This window comes from Platalea leucorodia (assembly GCF_965183815.1).
Source record: "Platalea leucorodia genome assembly, chromosome: Z".
Classification (NCBI taxonomy): Eukaryota; Metazoa; Chordata; class Aves; order Pelecaniformes; family Threskiornithidae; genus Platalea; species Platalea leucorodia.
The window spans coordinates 77,651,784-77,671,698 of record NC_138858.1 but is presented as its reverse complement, the minus strand read 5'-3'; the positions used below and the strand labels follow the sequence as shown (position 1 = coordinate 77,671,698).

The 19,915-nt window shown below is 46.7% G+C and overlaps 1 protein-coding gene across 2 annotated transcripts in view; it reads left to right on the top strand.

Moving 5' to 3' along the window:
* LOC309603027 (PALM2-AKAP2 fusion protein-like) overlaps positions 1-12,265 on the top strand; it is a 101,197-nt gene extending 88,932 nt beyond the window's left edge. For both annotated transcript variants that reach the window (XM_082337348.1, XM_082337347.1), the window contains exon 4: positions 8,600-12,265. In XM_082337348.1, the coding sequence (XP_082193474.1) occupies positions 8,600-8,692 (93 nt within the window). In that variant the 3' untranslated portion in view covers positions 8,693-12,265. The remainder of the gene's footprint in view (positions 1-8,599) is intronic.
* The last annotated feature ends 7,650 nt before the right edge of the window (positions 12,266-19,915 follow it).

The window sequence follows — 19,915 nt, the reverse complement described above, 5'->3', positions numbered from 1 at the left end:
CTCTCTGGTTTCCCCTCCCTCCCCAAAGCACCCAGTGAAATGGGGTGGCTCCACCTGCTCCGTTGCATGCTGTTTTCTGGCAGCTCCCCAGAGGATCTCTTTCCCTGAAGGATGCTCAGAGGCTTGCAGGAGACACCTCACACCCTCACGCCCTTTGCAGAAGCTGGGAGGAACTTTAAAAAAAGAGGGGCATAAAACTCCTGCAGTGCAAACCAGAACTGGTCCTCAGGAGACCCACAGCGAGTGTCTGTCAGTCTGGTGGCTCAAAACTTCAGCACGGTGGAGAAGCTGCTCTGCTAAAGAGGTGACACTCAGCTGGTACTCACCCTGAGCTTTTCCTCCACCCCCATGAAGAGCGAAGGTGACTTGCCCAGCCCATGAAGCACTGGCCTGTGGCTGAAATCTCCTCCCACACCTGTGATGGTCGCATGCCATTTGTTGTGCATGCTGTAGCACACAAAAGACACATAAGACGTCATTAGACCAACCTCCTTATGCGCAGTTACCTGAGTGCAACTCCTCAGGTGCTTGCAGAGCTGCACATGTACCCCGTAGAAAGCAGGTTGGCCGCGATTGCATAGTCTCTCCTGCAGTTTGAAGTGAGCCTTGATGTCCTGACCAGAGCACTGGTCTGGGCAGCGTCTGACCGAAGAGGTGTGCTCTGGGTGCCAGCTGAGCTGTCTGCTGCTGCTAAACCTGCCCAGGCACTGACCACCCAAAGACGCACTGCCAGGGCATTGGTGCCGGTGAGACAACTTGTGGGATGGATCCTTTTCTGGGACAAATTTTCAAGGCTGCAGTGAATTTACAGAGCCCCAGTGCACACCGAAGTCCATCAGTGTTGTGGTTTGTTGTCATTCTCCTCTAAGCCCATTGCATACAGCCAAACAAGATTTACATTCTTGCTGCTGCCTACTCAAAACCCTATTAGAGGGCAGTGTCCTGCAGAGCCCAGGGAGAGCTTCCTCTGACCAGCGGGAGCATTTTGTTGCCCTTCCCTGCCTTTTTCCGCTCTCCTTTTGTAAACAACTCCCACCATTGACAGGGGAAAGAAAATTCAAATAAGAAGTGCTGCACTTGTACCGCTGTTAGATTGAGCTAATGTTTTACATGCCAGGCTAAGTAATTATTTAAACAATAAAAAGCTTTGATTTGTCAGCAGAGGACATTTGACCATGTGCTCAGGAAAAAGATTTCTGTAACTAACGAAACAAAAGAGCACATCACCAGCCTGTTTTTAAAAATATTTGAAATGTAGTGGGGGAAGGAGCATAACTGACAACCAGGCAGGCTCTGCCACTTGGAGCATTAAGTCCCGAGAGCTGAACGTGGCTTGACATTGCTCTTTGTGAGTGAGGGGGACCAGAGACTTCCTCGGGTACTGGGAGCGGTCAGGGTGCTGTGGCAGCTGAGGCTGAACAGAGCCAGCGCTTCTGCAGGGGCAGAAGGCAGCAGCCACATCTCCTGAACGGGATTGTGGAGAGGTTTCATGTCCGTGGAGACTCCCCCCTCATATGCTGAGCACACCAGCAGTACTGATGTATAGAGCTTCAGTTTCTCCCTATGTAAGACACACCAAAATGCAGGAGGGTGGTTTCAGTAGGACGTCCGCCCTGCCTCTCCTTTAAACATCACTGCCTTCTGTTTTATGTCTGGCTTCAGTGGCTACAGCGCAGCCACTCTGGCTGGGGCTTTCAGGTTTTGCCTTTCAGAGACAAAGGGCAAATCAAGCACATCTGCTCTTGGAAGAACTTCACTGCTCAGGCAAGGGGGCAGTTTCTTCCAAAGAGGATGTGTTAGGGTAGAGGTTTCAACAGGTGAGAAAAAGAGAAAAAGCAGCAGCCAGAAAACAGGTCAAGCACTGATGGTAAACAAGACTAAGACTGGCCAAGCAATGTCATTAAAAAAACACCAAAGTGACTAATCTTATTTTTTTTTTATGACACCAAGTTGCTTGAAATCCTGTACTCTGGGATGTGCCAGTTCTTGCAATTTCTTCATTTTATTCTTGTTTCCTAGTTATAACATGCTTGTTCAATGTACTAATGCTGGTCTTTTCCCTTTCTACCAGTACACCTGTAAATTACTGTCTAGCAAGGTTACTTCTGAGGTACTTTTCAACTGCTTATTTATTTTTGCTTCCTCTTGCATGGTGATTCCAAGTGCATGTCACTGCAGTTTGCATTTTCATGCTGTGTGCCAGTGCTGTTTCGTATCAAAACTGGGATGCAAATGTGCGTGTGGGATATTCCTTCTTATCTCTCATCAACAAATATTTGTGTGGCTGGTTTTCTAACCCTTTTATTCTAGTTACAACTTCTGGCACAGCAGGGGTTGTAATTAAATGGATGGGAGCTGTTACCCAGGACTGGAGCATTCCTGAGGCATGAAATGAGAACTTCTCCTTAATCCCTGTTACTGTTTAGCTGGCAAAGCTAAACCTGGGATTCAAGCATCCTCAGATGCTGAGTGAAACTGCGGTGGCTATCCTTTGTCTCTGATTACAGTGTATTTAGCACTATCAAAACCTCTAGTATTCTGTAAAGAATCTGCACACCAACCTTTCATCTGTGGAAGAAGAAAGTCAGATCCAAGTGCATGGCCTCAGTCTGGTGAATTTTGTGAACCTGTGCTTGTCCCTGTGGGTTGTGATGTGATGACTGGTCACAGTCCCACAACTTAGCATCGGTGTTGGTCTCAGAGTAGAAGAAACCCAGACCTGCTAAGGAAAGGGTATTTACAGTGACATCTGGTATTTAGCAAGGCAGTAACTTGCACAGTCCTTATCCCTACAAAGCTGGACTCTGCCAAATGCAACAATGTCAAGAGCAGGGAGTTGACACTAACTGCACTTCCGCAATGATTGTAGGAGCAAGGTGCTCAGTAATGATGTGGACATTTCAATTGCCTGTAATCTTCTGTGCAGACATGTGTAAATCTGGACTTCTCTAAGAGACACAAACAGATGGTGGTAATGACTGACATTCATTCGTCCAGCATCAGCATTTTTTTAGAAACAGGAACCTTCCACTATTTCCCTATTCCATAACATATTAGACCACATCAGCTACCTGAAGACAAGTAGATGAACATTTTCTCTCCTGGAGAGTAAAGCAAAATCAAGTCTATGCCATTTCCTACTCATTAAATAATTTAGTGTGGGTTTTATCTCGCTGGTACAAGCCAGTGATTGATCTTTGTGTAGAGTATTTATAGAGCATTAATCAGTATAAGGGCAGTGTGCTTTCAGAGACCTGGTTTTAAACACAGGTTGGGCCTCTTCTCCCCCATAATATCTGCACAATAATCTGAGTTACGATTTATGAACAGTAACTAGTGACCAGAGTGCTTGATGCTGTGTGAGAAGCCGAAGCTCAGGTGTAGATTTTACATGCCCAGTCCTTGGTCTTCTGCTGGGAAGGGTTGTGTGTCCACCTTGTAAAATGATAATGATGCAAGGAGTAATGAGCTGGAAATGAAGGTGCATGGATGGGAAAGGGGGGAGAGATGAAAAAGGCCGTAGGACAGCGATTCTGTATGCAGGTGAAAGTATGCCTCCTGGCTAATCCCCAGTGTTAAGCCTCGGACTGAGGAAACCACTTGGTTCTCACTGGAAATCTTTAGCTGAAGCCGGGCAGTTGGTTCGGAAGGAACAGCAAGACTGAAGCCATGATGCCCCCCCTACTCCCTACTGACCCCAGAGCTGACCTGTGGCTCCTGTTCACCAGAGCCCTCTGTAATCCGCTCCCAATTTTAATTGTCATCGGCAGCACTGAAGCTGACCCAGCTGTGCTTGTCCCAGCTGGGAGCAGGGCCTTGCCCTGGCAGCTCCGCTCTGGTAAGCAGCAAACTCCCAGCAAAGCATAGTAACTGCTGAAGTTAAGCTACATGCAGCAAACTACAGCCTGCTTTGTTAGGTTGATGTGGTTTTATCACCTCCAAATTGCTACAGCCTATGTTAAAAGCACATCTGTCCGCTATTTTAAAGAGACCCCAGATAACTACCTGCCTGCACGTATATAGATTGTTTTTATCCTTGAAATCTTCTGCTTTTGTCCTGACAATGCTACATATCTTCAAATTTATGGGACATTATCCTGAGTTTGCTTAATATCAATCATGCTGTAGGAGATACTGCAGTAAGGTCACATTTATGCAACGTTAAAGGCTACTGCTGAAAATTTTTGTGTTACAAAACAGAAAACCAATGTACTAGATATGATGGCAGAGGGCACACAGTTTATGTTTTAATACTGACCAGCAGCAGTATAATACTGTTACTGTCTTGTTTCAGGTAAACACATTTTTGTCTCAGATACTCAGCTCCTCACTGTGCTCCCTAAAGGTCTGGTCAGTCAATAGCATTAAGTAGGTACAGTAAAGAAAATACCTTTATACTGGAGAAACAGATGTTCTTTGTCCCTCAGCAGTTCCTGTTTTATGTTAAAGCATTTAGTCTGATGTTCCTGAGCCGGAATGCTCACACCTGCAGAAGCAGGCAGCCTGTTCCCGGCCTTTGTGCTTCTGTCTCTTCGTGCACGGTGTGCTCCGTGGAGGTGTCTTGTGCAGTGACTTTCCTGCATGGTACTGGTAGATTTTAGACACCCAGACCTTTGCTTTTTCTGTTTTTGTTGCTTTTAGTTCTTGCAGGTCCAGATGGGAAGAATCAGTAAAATATTAAGCTCCAGAAAAATAGTTTTGCTTCCACATCAGTTTTTCTGCTACTGTTCAAAAAAATTAGCCTGTACTATATAGTAGTCAGTTTCATTCAGTGGTGGGGATAAACATGCTTTGGACTAAAGCATATCTGTGTTTTGCTTTTCATTCTCTTGTTGCCAATAGGAGAGTAATTATTGTTATACCTGTTGCAGGGAAACTCAGGACAGGTTAGTCTCCATCTCTAGGATGGATAGGTAAATTAATCTTACACCTGACAGTGGTAGCTCTTTCAATCTTTTTTTTTTTTTTTTCCAAAATCCTCAAAAATAAATTAAATCTGTCAGGAAAACACCCTCTGCAATTCTTAGCAAGACCCCAGAGCTGCAACCACAAGATCCACACTGCAATTTTTTGCAAAGAGAGGTGAAGAGCAGTTTTTACAGCCCTATGTATTTTGGTACCATTATATTTCTCTCACACCTACTTCTGCTCTCCAATTTCTTCCTCTTGTATTGCAGCTAGTAGTCAAATCACTTCTCCCAAATAAGACATTTTGTATAACATTGCTTTTTTCACTGATGTGGCCTTACCATTAGGACGTAGCCAGTTCAGTTCTTCAGCCTAAGCTTGAGTGAACTGTCTGCTTTATGATCTTTCTGATTTTCGGTATACGCCTTTTGCATGCAGTTATGAGCCTGGCTGCCTTAGGACGCCCTTACCACCCAAGCCTGGCCCTGCCTGGGTCACCCTGGCTGCACCCCCTGAGCTGATGTGGGGCATCATCAGGGAGGACACTTACAAAGTGTTGAGGTAGCATTTTGTAATGTGGCCAAAATGTGGCGTGTTACAGACCCCCAAAACAGCCACAAGAACAACAGCAAAGGATTTTCCTTCCTTTGACCTGCTGTGGAGAGCCTCTGGGTGCTGGACTCATGATGGGTCTGCAGACAGCTCTGATATCTGCCAAGAATATTTTAAAATGGAGATTGTTTTCTATTTTAGGCAAGCGGCTTCCTGGGTTGTGAATTCAATGCTCCATTGAGGAGTCCCAATTCTCCAGTCAGTCATTCCAGTTGCATGCTATAATTACCCCATTGTTTCCTCTGGCAGGTGTAAAACTGGCACAGCCTAGTAAAAATGAGGGTTATTTTAGGTCAAACACTCTTTTCAGTAGATTAAAAGAACAATTCTGGACTAACGATTCAAAAGGACCTTTAGTTTTTAGTATCTGCTCTACTATTTAGAAGGCTTGTTTATCAATACTAAGCCAGACATGAGTACTTGTTTTCCTGCAAAGGCTAAGTCCACATTTCAATGCCCTCATGTTATCTCTGATGTAATTCTGGAAACAGTTTTCCTTGGAGGAACCCGCAACATTTGCAGGAGTAGACAAGCTTCTGGGCAGGTTTGCAGACAGAGAATAAATTGAAGAAACCCTGTTGCCATCTTTTAAGACAAAGATGAGCGGACTGATCCAAAGCAGAAATCTTCAAAGTTTAAGGGTCCTGACTGTTGCAAGCCATCACCAGAGACCATCGCAACATTGTGATTTCCAGCAAAGAAGACGCTGACTGGAAACTGCTGTAGATTATGTAGAATCCATTTTATTTTCAGCTGGCTTAAATCTACAGGCCAAATTTGGCAGACCTCATTTAAATATACCACTACTCTGTGACAGTGGCAGCTTTGGTTTGAAATTTATGCTGAATTTGCTGTTTTTCATGTAAATTTCAATATCCAGTGGGAAGAACAGTAATTTTCTGTGTTTTATTGAATCATTATCCCACACAGGTCTTGATAGTCTCCTGTCTAGCAGTATTTGTCTCTTGCCAGCCAGAGAAAAAAATCATTGTTTTTTTTCTCACCCTTCACTGCTAACCCTGGAGCAGCCACTGTCTTTTCTTATTCTGAGAAGATAATAAGATGATGACCTGATACTCAGTTTTGCTTCTCCATTGTTCGTTTTGGGTTGTCTTTCCTTGGTTCGGGCACTTGGAATCCCAAACATGTAGTTTAAACCACTGATTCTCATCCCTGCAGCTGGAGTAGCTGCAGTACGATGCTTACAGGCTGATGTCTCAGAAGGAATTTTTTTTACTGATTTCGAATTTTTTTTTTTTGATGAATTGATAGGTTTGTGAGCACATTAGCCCTCTACTGGGTAAAATAGAAACTGCTCAGCCCAGCTCCCCTTTTCTGGTGGTTGCTCTGCAAAAAGAGGCATGATTTGGGGCAAAATTTCAGAAAAAAATCCCTCCAGTGGACCTGGACCAGCTTTGTAGCCCTGGTCAGTGCTGGGAAGCAGATGGAGCTTTAGCTCAAATTCGTATCTGTTGGCTGGATTTTACCTTTAGTTCTTTGGCTTGTTCATAGTCATAATCAAAAGAAACTAGGAGGGAAAGAAATAATAAAGCTGGCCAAACTCCACCCTACCTTCAGCTCCTGAATGGAGGTTTGGGTCTTAGCGTAAATGCAGAAGTGTGTTCTCGTTCCCGTAAGCAAAGTTACGGCCTGTAGTTTCAGCTGACAGTTCAGAGCTGATTTCCCGATACTGCCTGTACAGGAGCCCCTAGTACCTGTGTACTTTTCCAACCACAGCCTGTCACAAGCTGAAAGAAGAGTTTCTTTAGTCTTAAATTATTTATTTTTATTCAAGTCAAGACTTAAGTCCTCACTGCATCTGACTTTCTATGCGGAAGAATAAAATAGCATCATCCTTTCTCAAAAGGCCAGATACTCTTCTGCAGTTAAGGAGTGTGCAGAGCAGCTTGCAGGAAGCATTAGGGACTGGGCATGGCAGGCATTGGTTCAGTGAACAGTCACATATTTGTCAGGGGGTTTTTTTACAGGTTTTTTTTTTAACTGACTGTTTAAACGTTTCAAAAATTTACTTCTCTGGAAGGGCTGTTTTAAAACACATTGAGGGCAGTGGACATTGGCAGCTTTGTAGTTTGATCATGAAGCTGTTACTCAGTGTCATTCAGAAAAATAACGTTGCCACATAAGAAGGCCCCAGACCCCTTTATGTCTCACTCTGCTGAGAGGAAAACACCCACTGCCATGCATTATTTGCCAAGGAGTAGATCAGATGCACATCACAATCACGTTTCGGTTTCGTCTGTTTTTTTTAACCTTGTTAAAACATGTATTAAAACTGTTTCTTACTTTTTTAGTTAATTGTTTCTGTGTGTGCAGACATATAATACATACACAGTGTGTATGTTTTTATATGTGTGCATATATGTGTGTGTGAAAAATACATAAATGTATCAGGGCCCATCTTGCACCAGTCTCTGCAGCTCCTCCTTGTGTAAATCTCCTTTCCCATATGGATGGAGGGATTTTTCACTCCAAGAGCACTTTGATCACAGTGCGTAGGCTTTCCTGTTGGCGTAGCTGCAAGCCAAAGACCATAAGAAGAAGATGCAGGGGGTGCTGCCTAGTTCTGCCTGCGGGGGTTATGTGCTGAAATAAGCAGCAAGCTGCTTTCCAGGCTGCACATGCAGCTCTAAAGCAGCCTCTGGACCAGCTGGGTGGTTGCTGGCTCCTGGCATCAAAGGTGTGCAGCTGCCTCTGGGGAGAGGACCAAGACCCCGTCCCATGCCTTCCCCAGGCAGGGACAGGGCAGTGTGCATCTGGAATGGTAAGGAGCAGCTGGGGCTCCCCTGAAGCGAGCTGGATGCTGCCAGACAACTCCTACCACTTCTGTCCTCCTGTGGTGTGGCTTTGCTCTTGTGTGCCATTCCCTCCACCTTCACATCAGCAAGTGCTTCATCGCATGAGTCCTCCCAGTTTGCACGAATTGCAGCACTGGGAGCCCTGCAGGAAGGGCTGGCCCAGCTGGTCCCTGCCTGCCTGGGAACACGGTGCAGGGCATCCCGGCAGGGGGGCCACGGGCAGCTGAGTGATGTGTTGTGTTTTCCCTTTGTCTCCTGACCAGGTCCTCGAGGCGACCAGGGTGAACCGCAGAAAGAGTGCTCTGGCGCTGCGTTGGGAAGCTGGCATTTATGCCAACCGGGAGGAGGACGAATAACCACACTGCAGTGTGAAGACAGCGACCAGGCACGCCGAAACCAAAAAGAGAGAAAGGAAGAAAAAAAAGAAAACCAACACAAAAAACACCACGAAAGCAGCAGCATTTTAGTCCAATATTTATTAAATACACAACAAACTCAATGATGCACATAGACACAGAAGTGATCCAACTCCTGGCAATCCCAAAACAACAGGATAAACCCACCTAGGAAATAGCCCCTTCTCCTTCCCTCCATCCCCCTCTGAAATAATGCAATGGGGAGAGTGCCGGGGGTGGGGACCCTCGGGGGGGGACAAGGGGATGGTTGTCCCCACAGACCAGAGAGGTTGCAGGCGCGTGGCGGGAGGTCGGCGTGGAGGAGCCTGTTGCCCGGGCTCATGCTTTCTGCTGACAGAATTGATGGCCCTGCCCTGCCCACAGGATCACCGTCCCCCCAGCAGCTCCCATCGGACCCTCCTGCAGTTCCTTCACCTCCCACAGCCGCTGCACCGAGACCGTCGACGTTACTTTGGCATACTCTGTCCAGCCACAAAACACAACAATATTGCCCTCTATTGCTATTTCTTTGAGGGGACTAAAGGGTTGGGTTTGGGATTGGGGTTTTTTGGGGGGGTGTGGGTTCTGCTCCTCTTTCTAGTAATTTATCTGTTTCAAAGGAGAAAAAAACAAACAGGGAGGCAGTTATTGCAAATGTACAATCCAGTAGACTCAGTAAAGCAGTCCTTGTGTTGCAAACACAAGCCATCACAATTTAGGAGTGGAATAGATGGGGATGAGAGCTAAGCCAAATGGATTACCTTAGCTTTAGGATCCTTTATGCTTGCAATATCACCTGAGCTCCAGGTTCTCAGAGCATATTTACATAACAAAGTTTCTAAATAGAAAAATCTGTATTTAGCGGATGACAACTATTTTTTGATGGTGGGGAGGGAAAAGAATGGCATGTGTGTAAAATCTATGAAGATGGATAATTTGAAGTAGAAAGGTAGTGGGAAAGGGATACAAATAAAGGACATTTAATTTTTAAATGAGGCAATAATTGAACTAAGCCAGACTCTGGCCTAGAAAGAGGTATGAAATAAAGAAGAAAGACAGTTACGTCTTCAGTTATATTTATACAACATAAAAAGCCTTTGAAGTACAGTGCTTTGTGGAAGTCTTCACGTTTCCAGGAAACAAAAAAGCTAAGGGGCATAACGAGTTGGAAAGAGTGAGCAAGGAAGGGCAGACAAGGGAAGAAAACATTCTTTTTGCCATTCAGCCAGTGTTTTCAGTGCTACAAGCAAACCATAGAGCCTTTAGTTATTGCTTAGCCTTGGGATCAGCAGTGAAGGATTAGAGTGGATCTGTGTGTGCGTGTGGACATGTGTGTGCGTGTGTGTGTGTGCGTGTGTGTGTGGGTGTGTGCGTGAGGCTGGCATACCAGAAAGTGTATGGCAGCGTGTGTACTGATTATTTTCTCCAAAGCTGTTTACCAGCTATAGGCGTGAGTGCTAATTTCTTTTTTTTTTTCTGAAAGGGGATATCAAAACAAGGCACTGAGTTAATGCAGTATTTGTGATATTAAAATTTGACCCAACATGGTATTTGCATGAGTCACAATTGCAAAGTATTGACCAGTTTTGTAAGCTGACAATTAGGAAAAGAAATGTGGTATTTATTCTTGTGCTTTGTATTTGTATGTAGTATAGAGGCTGCTGGTTTACTCTTCACACAAGCAATACAATACGAATATTTTACAACTGGGAACCATAATTTCTGGACTAGAAACCAACAAGTTTGGCAGGTGACAGAAAAAAAGACACTGAGCTTTTTTCTATAAAATATTCTGTCTTTTTTATAAACAAACAAGTATTATTTTGGCATCTTTTTAAAAAATCATCAGCCAGGATACTGGTCCTCCCTTAAGCCTTTCCTTGGTTTCATGACCTGCTGTGCTGTTTTATCCTGAAACAGTGAGCTCATTTAAAATGAGTACCGATACTGTGAACATACTTCTGGTGCTTTTCTTAAACAAACACAGAGCTTGCAACCAAATAATTCCCAGCCCCGCCTTCAGTTCCTCCAGCATGTGATTTCTGTTGATGGACACTATCATTTTGAGGCTTGTTTTCAGGGAATTGTAGCAAATACAATTATATATACCTGTTAACTCGGTTCTGTCAATTGTTTCCCTAAGTGCTATTTAACAGAAGAAAACCCTGCTGAACTGAGTGTTCACTGTGATAAGGGCAGCAAGCTTATCTCAAGGATGCTCTCTAAACCCAGGTGCATGAGGAGGCACCATGCCTATGAAGGAATTACATACCTAATGAAGCGGACCCGTTGTTCAGACATGGAAATCGACAGTGAACTGTGATTCACGTCTGCAGGCGGGTCATTGCCATATGACTGTAGGAGAAGCAATGCCACCAATGCAGCACTCCAGTGAGACCATACATCATGTAGCCGCATCCGTGAGCTCTGCATCTGTACCAAGAGGAGTCCTGGGTCCCTCCACCCGTGGGGACAGTGTAAATGAGACTGGGAAAAAGGTTTCCTGAGCAGAGGAGACGGTGCTTGTATTTACGGTGAAGTGGTCTTGCACCAAACAATGCTCTTCAGAGTTTGCTGTTTCAGAATATTTGCTCCCTGAAACGGGGGCAGCCCTGGGCTGCCTTCCCAGGAACCTGCATCTTTATTTTCTTTAACCTGGAGGCCTGTTTTTTCCTCCTGCTCTCTCACTGGTAGCCAGTGACATTGATCACCCATCACAAGACATCTCTTCAGGCTTTGCCACATCCTCCCCTACTGCCACAATCGGCCCTCAGTCTTTGAAGTGAAAATTAAATTGTTCCCCTAGAAAGGGGATGTGGTGGTGGAGAGAGGCCAGGCAGGAGTCTTCTGCGCTAGAAGCATTTGCTTTCAGCTCCTGCGACAAAAGTATTTGCATGTTATCAGTGCAGGACAGCCAAACTTTCCACCCAGCAGAGTTTTTCTCTTCCAGAAATTATGGACACGTAGTCAGCAGCACACATTCAGTGCTGTGGTAGCACGAGTGTGATGCAGTTTACTTGCCTCTGTTATTTCATTTGCATGCTACCAAGCTTAGGTGTTTATAAGTATACGCCAGTAATACATATCTATCTATATATAACTCTATCAAATGCAACAAAAGAGCACTATTGCAGAGTTAACTTTGTCTCCACAAAAGAAGCGCTCAGATCCTTTCCCATGGCAAAGACTGGTTTTAATGAAACTGTGTATTGAGAAATAGTTAAGCATTAGCATTTGTGATTATAATCAGTTTGAGGTTACAGTGCAGGTTTTCTGAACAATTCGTTTTAAAAGCTGCCAGTTTGGGCTTCATCTTGCTCCGTACTGACATTATCTGAAGGAAAATACAGTAGCATTGACATGTTTGGCAACCAAAAGGCGGCATCCTTCTCATGACTTATCAATGAGTTTCAATGATACCTGGCTTTCTGTATGTTAACCACTTAAATGTTATCCTGCTTCTGTTTTATAGTGACTGTGAGGCCTACAATGCAAGTATATAATTATTTTCTCATTAAAACAGAAACCTGTGTTGTGTTTCTATAAAGCTCCCTGTTTCTTCACATGCTTGCAGTAAGGTGTACCCCCACAAGCAGCACATGGCTGGAGGAGGGTGGCTTGTCTTTCACGTCCCAAGGCAGTCGGTCTCCCTCCCCTTGACTCTGCTTCTGTCTTTTTGTCTAGAGGCGAGATCTTTCTTTTTCTCCACTCAGTGGCGTCAGCTGCAGATACAAGAGCATCCCTGAGTATTTTTTTCCCGTTAACATGCCTCTGGAGGGTTGCTGAGGCCAGATCTGCAAGGTAAGAGCTTTCTTACCATGCTTCCTTCACACCTGCAGAACCCCTGCCATCCCACACGGCAAAGCATGTCATTTCAGCCAGTTGTCCATTTCTCATATGCACAGCTGCAGCAACCAGCCACTTGGCCATTGCCGCAGCCCCTCCCTCGCCCCCCTTTAATGGTCAGCTAGACCAGGAGAGACCCCATCCCTCACCCCTGCTGGGAGGCTGCCGTCACGTTTGCCTGCGACAGCTGGAACATGCCAGGGTGCCGGGTGCGTGGCAGCTGAAGACCGGCCATGAGGACTCGTTGGGAACGGAGCAGGTTAACGCCAGCCTCTGTCCCTTCCTGTGCCAGGAATGGTCAGGCGTTTAATCATAACCCTGCTCCACAGCCCACGGGAGGAGGCTGAGGACACCGGTAATTTCAGTGGGAGTTGGCTAGGGCCAAGCACAGCGATTCAGTCCCTGCTCTCCATAAAAAGACCCCTCCTCTCTCTTGTGCACACAAGATCAGAAATGCCTACAGAGAAAAGTCAGATGTGGATTTCTTTTCCAGTTAGTAAATACTGCTGGAAGTCAGAAAACAGGTTAGAAAACAAGCCTGATAATTTATCCACCAATTCTGGTCTCTATGACGAAAAAGAGGCTATCGTCTTCAACACAGAAGCTTTCTGTCTGCCTTTCCTTGCTCTGTGCTAAGAGGGATAGTGCATTGGACTTACTGGCACACACTGGTAAGGGAACTCCTTCTAGACCTTTCCTTTGGGTTTTATGAGAATTAAAAGCAGAAACTGGACATTTGCAGGGGAGCATTTAGACGTTGCAAAACTAACACAGTGATGCCAGTGAGTGGCAGCAGCTCAGGAATTTTTGCAATGCGTTCTGCTGTTACCATGTGTTGGTATTTGTTTAATTACACACACTTAGGACATCTAAAATCCCTGTCACCCCATTGCATGGCTAAAATGGCATGCACCAAGCTTTACAGTATTTTTACAAAGCAGTTAAGGACTATAAAAGAGGCATTTTATCCATCATTTCTGGCACAGTCCTATAGAAGGTGACGATATTGCACCTCTGATAGTTGTAGGTGGCTTTAAGAGGCCTCACCACAATGGGAAAGCAAATGGAGAGGCAAAGGATCTCCTCTGCAGAGGTGCGTGCGATTAAACTGCTTTAAAAGGAGGGACAGCATTCGGTACAATGTTTTCAGTTGTGAGTGGGAACAGGAGAGGAAAAAAAAAAAAAGCACAAACGGGTCTGTAGTGTAAGAAAGCCAAGTCAGAGCACCACAAGGGGTAGCAGGGGAGGGACAGGGCTAGGCAGGACCAAAGTTACAAATATTAACATGGACATTAGCACTAAAGAGGACTTTCAGTTATGTTCTAGTTATTGAATTGACTAGGACAGGCAGTCCAGGAAACTCTTAGCAGTGTGTGGGTCCAGCCCTGCACTCCTCCCCCTGTTAAAGACTGAAGAGCATCCCAGTGTTTCACAAGGTGCAAGACCAAGGGGCAGGGGCTATCCTGTCACATCAGCAATAGCACGGGGGGAATGAAAAAAACAAACTAACAAACAAACAAAAACACAAACAACAACAGAAAAAAAAAACAAATGCCATCCAGATCTCAAGGTCTGCTGCTAGCTCTGGCTGTGCCCTGGTTAATTGCCAACCTAACCCACTGCTTTATCAATGAGGTCGCCAGGAAGAACGCCTTTACAGTAACCACTAAAATGTGTCATCAGTGTGAGAGCTCCTGCTCAGTCCCAGGCATGTCTAATATCTGCAGGGAATTCAGGGCGGTGTGCCGCCAGGAGCTGGAAATGTTTTGGGCCTTGTTCCAATCTAGAGTGTGGCAGTAGCAGTGAAAAAAATCAATGAAGGAAGAAAAAAGTGTGCAAAGCTACTATATCACATTCTCTGCTACTGCAAACTGCACAGGGAGGATTGCATGGTGGGGATTTGTGCAGCAGCAGTGACATCTGGAGGGCAAATTGCACTGACCGTGGGAAGACCTTCAATTCCAAGGATGACCCCTGGAAGCCAAATTCTGGGGGCAGCTGATAGCCAGGGGATGTCCTGACTCATGCTTTGGCATCAGTCTCAGGGCCCTATCAGTGCCAAACCCACTACAATGGCACCTGTGTTCTAATGCAGCAAGCCCTCTTGGGATCAGCAAATGATCAGAAAGAGAGCCATAGCACATCTCACAAGCTTCCCAGAGGGAGAGAGTTGCGATGGGGACCCCAGAAAACACTGATGTGGTTAGCATGCACATGCAGGGCCCTGGGCATGTCTCCTCCCGTACGAGCTACTGGTGTGCACCAGACCTCCCAGCCAGCCCTTGTTGGGAGCAATTGCAAACTCTGTATTGCCTCGGCAGGCAGCTTGGTGCAGGTCTGTGTCTGGGCATACAAAACACTTTGCAAGGGGCCAGGCTGCACATACTCTTGCTGTGGGGACCGTTGCTGGCTGGGAAGGTGCATGCAGGGCAAGGGGGGAGAGTAGGAGGCTGGAAACAGCTCCACGAAGACAGCAGGGTTTCACATTGGGCTGCAGCAGACAGACCAGAGCAATGCGCTCCCCCTTGGGGTGTTACTGACAGCAAGAGGCTGTGGCTTAGAGTGAGGCAGGATGCTTATGTACAAATGGCCCCAACAAGCACTTGTTCCTCTTGTAGCATCTGGGAAAGCTGAACTCTCTTGGCCTTACCTTAAAATGAGCATCAAGTCCTCAAGCTGCAACTGAAACACAAGAAGCCATGAAAATGCTAGCAAAAACACATGGATAATGACATAACCCTGGTGAAGCAACACTTTGCAGCACTCACGCAAAGCTTCAAAAGTGTTGCAAGCAAATAACCAGTCATTAGAAAGGAGGGAAGAGCTCAGGTCTCTGCAAAGCGTCATCCACATGGAGAAAGGCGGCGTTTCCTGCTACACAATGGGAATTGACTTGCCAGGCAGCTTTGTCACCACCGCATTGTGCGGAGGAGGCAGAAAGTATTCAGCTGTACTTAATTGGGGTGAAAGAAGGAAGGTGCTAAAGTAGGGCACTTGCTCGCTCCCTAGTAAGGTTTGTTTGCTTCTAGAAGTGCAGTTTTGGGGTACAGCACCGGCCCAAGGTGGATCTAGACTTTCACAGCATTACCCTTTCCTGCTCCCTGCCATCTCCTTGCCCTCTGCTGTTCCCTCCTGGTTTCCATAAGATGCTATCCACACCCAAAGCATGGCTGTTTTCAGGCAGCAAGACTGGGTGCCTCCCATGAGCACAGGTATCTCCTTCTTCCACTGAGCTTCGATCAGACCAAGTCCCCAGCTACAGGTCCCTGACTGACCGCCGCTGCAAGGCCCCATCAGCCTCCAGTCAGGCTCCCTCCCAGGCTGTTTTCCTCGCCGCAGGTATTTAACTGGATTTACACTTTTTGTCAAAGCATCACATGGAAGATGGATAAACCAAGACCCATGAGACAAACCTTAAGTGGACCAGATCCAAATGTACCAAAGCACTTAGATACCTAAATACCTCTAAGGACCTTGGTCTTTGAGGGCTACACAGCACTGAACTCTACTGGAAACCCATGGATTGGGCTTGTGTCAATGCACTACAAAGTGATGCAGGTATGTTAATGGGGTTGACTTGAAAGGGTGTTGGGGCAGAGCCAGGTGAAAAAAAAACTTCTCTTGGTTGTATTACTTATGCGAAAAAGGACATGATTACAGCTTTTCTTTAATGTTGTGTTGGAGGAAAACAACTGAGCCAAGCTCCAGCCATGGAGTACTGCAGAGAAGGCAACCTGAGTTTGTATGAGGTGGAGAGAGTTGTTTTTAAAGGGAAAGTTAATTGCAAGTTGCGGGACTTTATGTATAAAGAAGGTGGAAATTTCTGGCAGGAACAGAGGGAGAGGGGGATAAGTAAAGTAGGTCAGAGGGGAGTGGTATAAAGAGTGGAAAACAGAAAGATAAGTAGGGGAAAATGTTGCTCAGGGGACTTTTTCATGCAGGGAGCCATTTCTGAAGCTAGCTGAAAGCACACAGAGAGTGTTTGAGCAGGGGTGGAAGCTATATGGCAAAAAGCATATTCACCCAGGCTCTCTGGAAACCAGACAAAAAACTCTGCCAGTTGCAGCACGGGTCACACATACTGCCAGGTCCAGACTATGGTGGTGCAGGACAAGATTCAGCTCAGCTGTTCTTCTTGGCCACTATTTGCTGAGTCAGTCTTCAGCAGAAGGGGGTCAGGAAGTAGCTGAGTGATATCATTGCTTATGAGGCTCATAATTTATTGACATGCAGACTCTCTGAGTTTATAAATTAAAAGATAAGTCAATACAGTCTGTCTAAGCTTTGCAGGATGTTTCCAAGGAATTTATTATCAAGATGCCCCAGCACGAAAGGATCATAACAGCATTTCAGTGCCCCAAAGGGCTTTATTTTTCAAATCTTCCTTAATCTCTTGTTCCTTTCCTGTATAAAAGTATTAAATCAGTGTAGAGAACCGGTACCAAATGCGGTTTTGTCTCGACATTGCCGCTGTAGCGCCATCCAGCGTCGCGCTTCGAGAAGACCCTCTTCTCCACAGCTTTGAGAAAAAGCAACCTCGTGCGCCTGCGCAGGGACTAAAGGCGCGAAAAGAGCTGAGGCGGGGACAAAAAGGCGCGAAAAGAGCAGAGGCGGGGGCAGCACGGCCGTGGCGAACTGCACGTACACATTTGTGATCTGCGCATGCGTGGGAGCCCCTATATAAGGAGCGCACGTGCCTCTCGGCGGGGGCGGCAGCGGCGCGCGCGAGACCACTCCTTCTGTTCCTGCACCCTCAAGGTTTCCCCCCCCCCCCCGCTCCGATCCCCGCCGGAACCCGAGGCCACCGAAGACCCTGCGGAAGATCACCGGACTCGAAGTGGTGGTGACAAACTCCTCCTTCTCCTTCTCTTTCTAACTCTCTCTCCCCCATTCTTTTCCTCTCCTCCCTTGCCCTCCCCCCTCCCTCTGTTCTCTTCTCCCCTCCAATAAAAGTAAAAGGTTGTACGGCATTTGACCTCGTTTGCGTCTTAATCTCGTCCTTGGGATCGTATCGAAACCTCTCCCGACATTGGATCGGGACAATCAGTGTGTTTCTAAATGTTGGGGAGGTCACTCTCTCGGTTTACCTCTGTAGACATCTGCCGCCTTTGCCCTAGGGTGCCCTGGCTATGTGTTCTTCTGCAGGGTGCCTGGAAGCTCATGGCCAGACATGACCTCTTAGCTGGTAACAGCTCCCACTGGTGTCTTGGGGGTGATATCCAACACAAAATCCCTGAAGGTGTTGAACTGGGGTAGCTACTGACCTTTGGAAAGTGGTGGTGTGGAAGAACAAGACGTGGCAATAAGAGGCACAAGCCCACATCATCTGCTCATGGTCCAAGCCCTGCAGGAGCAAAGCAATTCATGGAATCATAGAATCATAGAACCGTGAAGGTTGGAAAAGACCCTTAAGATCATCGAGTCCAACTGTTAACCTAGCACTGCCAAGTCCACCACTAAACCATGTCCTCAAGAACCACCTCTACCCTTCTTTTAAATACCTCCAGGGATGGAGACTCAATCACTTCCCTGGGCAGCCTGTTCCAATGCTTGACCACCCTCTCGGTGAAGGAGTTTTTCCTAATATCCAACCTAAACCTCCCCTGGCGCAGCTTGAGGCCTTTTCCTCTCGTCCTATCGCTACAACCTCCTTTCAGGTAGTTCTGGAGAGCAATAAGGTCTCCCCTCAGCCTCCTCCAAACTAAACAACCCCAGTTCCCTCAGCCGCTCCTCATAAGACTTGTGCTCCAGACCCTTCACCAGCTTCGTTGCCCTTCTCTGGACACGCTCCAGCACCTCGATGTCCTTCTTGTAGTGAGGGGCCCAAAACTGAACACAGTACTCGAGGTGCAGCCTCACCAGTGCCGAGTACAGGGGCACTATCACCTCCCTGGTCCTGCTGGCCACACTATTCCTGATACCAGCCAGGATGCCATTGGCCCTCTTGGCCACCTGGGCACACTGCTGGCTCATGCTCAAGCGGCTGTCAACCAACACCCCCAGGTCCTTTTCTGCCAGGCAGCTCTCCAGCCACTCCTCCCCCAGCCTGTAGTGTTGCATGGGGTTGTTGTGACCTAAGTGCAGGACCCGGCACCCAGCCCTGTTCAACTTCATACACTTGGCCCCGGCCCATCAATCCAGCCTGTCCAGGTCCCTCTGTAGGGCCTTCCTACCCTCCAGCAGATCAACACTTCCACCCAGCTTGGTGTCATCTGCAAACTTACTGAGGGTGCACTCAATGCCCTCATCCAGATCATCAATGAAGATATTGAACAGGACCGGCCCCAATACTGAGCACTGGGGAACACCACTGCGCCCTGGGGAACATCATCTACAGCAGAGCAAGAAAACAAGGTCTTCTGGAAGGAAGAGGATGCACTTGACATGGCCCTCAGTCATGTCCTCTTGATTTTCAGCAAACAAGGGGGTTTCAGGTCCTCCAGCAACTGGGAAGCTCATCAGGTGTTAGCAGTCCTTCAGGAGATGACAGCAGCTGGCAGTCCTCCTTTCAAGAGCATGGCTGGCACTCAGCTGGTGACCCAGGTGCACTGTGCAAAGCCATGCTGAAATGGGTAAAGCGGTCAGGAGATGTCTCCCCACAGCCCATGTGCCATTAGCAGGAGATACGAAACCACTCAGAGGAACTCACCAGGAAATGCAGAGGTTGTAGTGGGAAGAAGCAGTGCTGCTGTCGACTACTATGGGCAGTTCAGCAGCTACACAATGGGGCATAAAAGCAACGTGTTAGTTCAGCAAATCTTTGAATATCCTAGGGTGCTGAAATGAAGGGGCAAGGAAATAGCAAACACCAGTTACAGCAGCTGTCTTGCCACACAGCTTAAAATTTACAGTTGTACATATAGTTATTCATGCTTGTTAGACATTGAAGAACTGCAGCCTGGAAAAAGCAGAAACAATATTGCTGGAAAACTGCCTGAACTTTCTTGTTTCCCTGGTACCTTTTACCCAATACCCCTCTCCAATTCCAGAATTTCCTGCAGATACAACAGGACCCTTCAGAGAACAGAGAAAAGATGAAATATTTTAATCCCATTACTGTCTTTTTGTACACATGCTGGAGTCCTAAGGATACACAAAATCTGCCAAGGCTGTTCATCCACTAGCTGCCTGGGAGGGTGCTAGCTAAAATTCTCCCGAGTAGCATGCAGAGAGACCTGCATTGCCCTATGTACATGAGCTTTCTCCAGAGCCTGGAGCTTTCTCCTGGAGCACCTTATCTGATGCAGAGTTATGGGCCTGGGGAACACCAGACGCATCTGCCCTCTGTGTCGAGTGGAGGTGACACCTCTGCATGGGGTTGCAGAGCTTCAGCAGCCC